Source organism: Pteropus alecto, unplaced genomic scaffold, assembly GCF_000325575.1.
Source record: "Pteropus alecto unplaced genomic scaffold, ASM32557v1 scaffold42, whole genome shotgun sequence".
Taxonomy (NCBI): Eukaryota; Metazoa; Chordata; class Mammalia; order Chiroptera; family Pteropodidae; genus Pteropus; species Pteropus alecto.
In genome coordinates this window covers 7,456,387-7,461,546 of record NW_006434825.1, presented here as the reverse complement: position 1 = coordinate 7,461,546, position 5,160 = coordinate 7,456,387, and the positions used below count along the sequence as shown (strand labels likewise).

General features: G+C 38.8%; 1 protein-coding gene across 1 annotated transcript in view; it reads left to right on the top strand.

Annotated features, from left to right (window-relative positions):
- CDH8 (cadherin 8) overlaps positions 1–5,160 on the top strand; it is a 300,666-nt gene that overhangs the window by 165,207 nt on the left and 130,299 nt on the right. The window contains 2 exon segments of the mRNA XM_015587681.2: positions 822–989; positions 4,499–4,686. Of these exon segments, the coding sequence (XP_015443167.2) occupies positions 822–989; positions 4,499–4,686 (356 nt within the window).

Sequence of the window (5,160 nt, the reverse complement as noted above, 5' to 3'; positions counted from 1 at the left end):
GAAAGAGCTAAATAAAGATTTTCAAAATAAGTTCAGAAATATTTATGCATATTTTGAATCTTTAACGAGAAAATTAAATTACTAGTAAATCACACGAAGAGGCAGATAAAAGTTGAAAATATACCAGAAGAAAAAACACTGACATTTTAGCCTGATGATTTTATGTTATTTTGTATGATTTTATGTTTTACCCACTTTTCTATATCTTTCCATTTTCCTCAGATACTTATTACATTTACAATAGAGAAGATATAACTAAACAATAAAATATAAATGTAGTTGAACAGTACTTTAGCATTTAGATACTTCCCTATATTAATTCTGATTGGTGTTTTATTCATCTGAGTTGATTCTAATAATGCATTTATTTCTTTCATCTCTCTAATGTATTTGTGAGCTTCAGAATAATTTATCTTTGACCTCAAAGCCTTCAAGCTATTTGTGTATTTGCTCCTCTTGTTGGGGAATTGGAGTCTGTAATAAATTGTAGGATTCTTTCACTTCCAGGGTTTTCCTGGGTAGAGGAGGTTGTGTTATGATTTATACTTTAATTTGGTAGGCAAAAGGATGCCAATTCAGTTTACTTTCTAATGTATATTTTTGCAAGTTTTAAAAAATACATTATCAAATGTATTTTTGCAAGTTATTCAATGCCATCTATGACTACAATCTTTCTCAATGTTGGCATCATAAATGTACACCAGTTAAACATCAAAAGAAAACAAATTTATCTACATAGGGACTTGTGTATGTGTGATCCACACATTTATTTCTGAATGAGCTGTCTGCCTGAACATCATTCTCCCATTTCTCCCCCTCAGCAATTATAAAAACCGCCCTGCCCAACATGGACAGAGAAGCCAAGGAGGAGTACCTGGTCGTTATCCAAGCCAAAGATATGGGTGGACATTCCGGTGGCCTGTCTGGAACCACAACTCTTACAGTGACCCTCACCGACGTAAATGACAATCCTCCGAAATTTGCCCAGAGTAAGTGAATCTCCTGCACTGGATGAGAATCTAAGTGTGATGTTTTCATTTGAATTGATATTCTAATTTTCAGAAATATCTAAAAGACTAATCACAATCATTATGGACAAGGCATTGCATTTCACATACCTATGTGTGAAAAACCAGCTCTCTTGTCATTTGGGTACTAAGTGTATTCCCATTTTACAGATTTCAAAGAAGTTGAGAAAATTTCCAAATATCAGGCATCTATATAGTAAGTTGTGGAGCTGAGAATTAGAACCGACGAGTGTGACTGCATAATATGTGCTTATTTCTCTATTACATGATACCTCCCATTAAGAAAATTTGAGAGAATGATTAAAAGGCACCTTAGATATTACTCTATAAATGATAACACTTGTTATATAAAAGAAGCTAAATCTTGTGTGTCTGAGGTGGAAAGGCAGATAGACGGTACGCTTGCTCCAAAGTATACACCCCTCCTTCCTGCAACTGGGGGGTATATCAGTGACCACTGACACTACTCATCCCTGCAAAAGTCAAGCTCTGCCTCAGATACCATGCTCAGCCTTGTAGGCTGCCACCATCAATGAACCAGGGAGATGATCATTCTTTGCCAACTCTCTTGTACTCTCCTCAAATCTTTTTCTTCTGAGCATTTGTCAGAGTAATCTGACTTAAAGAGATGGTTTGGGAAGCCCTTTCTGGCATGGAGATTCTTGAACTGAGGTATGAACGATGGAAAGGAATTCGCTGAAACGAGGTGAAAGCAGGTGGAGCAGGAGTTGGACTTTGCAAGTAGAGGGGAAGAATGTCCAAAAGCCCTGTGGAAGAAGGCTGTATGGCCCCGAATAACAAAGAACAGAATTTCATGCCAGCTGAAACGCAGGGGCTAAAGAGTTAGGTTAGGCAGGAGTTAGCCATATTGGATTTGTAGGCCATGTTAAGTTCCGTGATCTTTATCCTAACACCACGGGGGAGCATTAAAAGATTTTAAATTGTAGATTGAATAATAGGATTTGATTTCAAGGAAATCAGAGGAAATAAAATCTGGCCTTCTTCCAATGTCTTCTCCACATTTTAGCCAGTTAAGGGTGATTGAAATCATTCATGTAAAAGGTGATGGTAGCCCTGCAAGCAAGAGTGGTCACTGTGTAAGTGGAATAAAGGGTATAGGTGTGATAGATATTTAAGAGAGGTAATGATAACATAGATCTAAGGATAGATTACATTTTCAGTTGAGGAGGTGAATTATATTTCTGACACAAGAGATTGGATGCACGCCGGTGCTATTTGCTGGGATAGGAAATATCATAGGAGAACTAGTTTTTGGAGAGAAAAGAGAGGACAGAGAGAAAGAAAGAGAGAGAGATGGACAGAGGTGGGGCTTGAAAATTACACATTTGAGGTATATTTGAGGATTTATCTTCAGAAATCCCAAGGTAGAAAAGATGCATTTTTATTAAGAATTTTCCATCTGGCCATTCATAAATCTGACAACAATACAACTTTTTTTTTTTTTTTTTGCACAAAATTATTGAAAAAGAGAATACCATTTCTCCTATCCTTCCCCAAAATCTCTTATTTCTTTTTCGGATGCCATTATAGTTAATACTCTAATTGGGAACTATTCTTTCTTGGAAAAATGAGCTTCAATTCAGCAGTGGCAGATGAGTTTTGAAAGTATTCCCTTTCTTGGAGGTAATAACTATTAACTTTGATCACACTGATAGAGATGATGAGAGTGAGCAGAATAGAAATGAATAAGAAACCTTCCATTTTCTTGGTTTCCCCAGGCTTCCTGAAGCAGGACTGACTGGTAGCAAGGTGAGATCCATTGCTGGCTTGTTTACTAAATAAGCATACCTGACAGGACCATCTCAAACCTAACCTGGAATATAAAGTTTGAAGGAAATGGAATCATTAAACCAATTACTAGAGAATTGGGAGATTTGTGTTCTACACGATGATTTTCAGTGCCTACCTTATGGTGAAACTGTTTAGAAAACATTTTTGTTCCCCGGTCCCATAATTTCATGATTTTAAGGGACATTTTTATTTCATCATTAAATAAAAGTGCATTAGTGCTAGAAGAAAACCTTACCCATCATTCGAATAATCTTGTTATATTGGATAAAATGAGCCTTTGTTTATCCCAGGGACTCAGTGATTGAGTTCAAACTAGAATTAGGTAATGTTCTCCAGATTTCATTTTTCCTTTTGGGTTTATAGCTCATTGATTGTTTATTTTTCCCTTGTTTTTGTTGCAATGGGACTAAAACTTCCTGGTTGTCTGGGTTAGGATTCCCCAGAAACAGGCACTGAGAGAAGAATTTGATTATAAGTAGTTTATCTTGGAGATGATCCCAAGAAATGCCAGTAGGGGAAGTGGGGATGTGAGAAAGAGAAAGACGGAGGATCCAAGAATGTGTATTGTTAAGCCAGCTATGACTGTGGTGACAGGAGCTTCATCCTATTGGGGAAACTCTGGAACACTGTAAATAAAAGAAAAGAAAGCGCTAGAAATGTTATCCCAACCGAAAGGGGAGGAGCCCGAGATGTTATATATTAACTCGTGTAAGGTTTTAAGGGCTGCTTCTGTGGGGCATAAATTCTCTGGTAGTTCTGGCCTGGCGGGCCGTGGGCAAAGTGGGTTCTGAAGGTCAGAGAAAATCCTCAGACAAATAAATGCAGGAGTTGGCAGTGAGATGCCGGGCAGATATGCACCAAAGTGGTCACGGCCAGGGGTTAAGTTTCAGGTTCCAACAAATTCCTCTACACTGATGACAGTACGTGACAGGGAGTAACACTAAGACAACAACTAAAGTGATTTGAATAAAAATGGGACTAATGCCACTAATTAGATACATTTTACTGCCCCCAGGAGAGAATGAAAGTTCCCTGTAATTGTATTTTGCCTAGAGAGTTTTGAAGGCAGGGATTTTGGTCTTCAGAGCGATGAGGACTTTAGTACCAAGAAGTGTTTCATGTGTCTGAGCAGCTTGCCACAGGGCACAGCAGAAGTTTGGTAATTGGATTTTATCAAAAATGGTCTACAAGTCTGTAAACATAAAGGTAACTTCAAAAGTGACTTTCAGAGTGTTACACGTTGCATCTTTCTGTGCTGAAATTAGCTTACTATTTTATGTTGGGCAACAATGAGCATCCCCATGGGCTGCTGATGTGATTATATGGTAAATTGGGAAAAACAATCACATAGACTCACTAATATCCTGATATAACTCTGCTCCAAATACATACTGAGTAAACACAGGGTTGAATAAGTTTATCTCAGAACTAAGTCTTGAGGAGAGATCACTACCTCTACGGGGAACTTTTTGTTTCTGACTCATTTAAAAGATTGTACATTCCACAGTGAAAGGGGTCATTTTTGTCTTCCCCATCACCATATTGGTAGCATTTACAGGAGTGCCCAGAACAAAGGAAGTGCACACTAAATATTTGCTAAATGGATAAATGAGTGAATGGAAACCATGTAGTGCTCAGCATTTCTCTTCCTTTTTAAGGTCTGTATCACTTCTCAGTACCAGAAGACGTGGTCCTTGGCACTGCAATAGGGAGGGTGAAGGCCAATGATCAGGATATTGGTGAAAATGCACAGTCATCGTACGACATCATTGATGGAGATGGAACAGCACTCTTTGAAGTCACCTCTGATGCCCAGGCCCAGGATGGTGTGATACGACTGAGAAAGGTAAGCTAAGGAAGATGTTGTTCACCTTCAAAATACTTCTTTGAAACATGCGTTTTGACGTCTGTGGGAGCTGGGTGGACTTCTGACATAAATTTAGGGCCGACAGAGGTTTAGCTCCTTTAGCTGGAAAAAATTGGAGACTTTTGTGTGCCTCATAGTCCTTGGCCCCACTTTGTATTTCAGCTAATGCTCAGGTAGACAGTTAACGTGGTGGCGCTAGGTTCCCATCTCACTCATTGTTCCTCTCCCATCTGTGCCACAATGCCTTTCCCTAAGCTGCGGGAATTTGTAGGAAAGTCGATGCTCTGAAGACAACCCTCGAGAAATGAAGGATCCAGATTGGTGGACAGTCCTTATTCTTCGAAAGAATTATCTTGAGGCATATTGTCTATGGTTTCCTAAGAGGATTTCTGGTGGGCAGAAGCCTCAGCTCCCCACAAAGGTGGCTAGTTCAATGACTTCTAATCCTTCTCT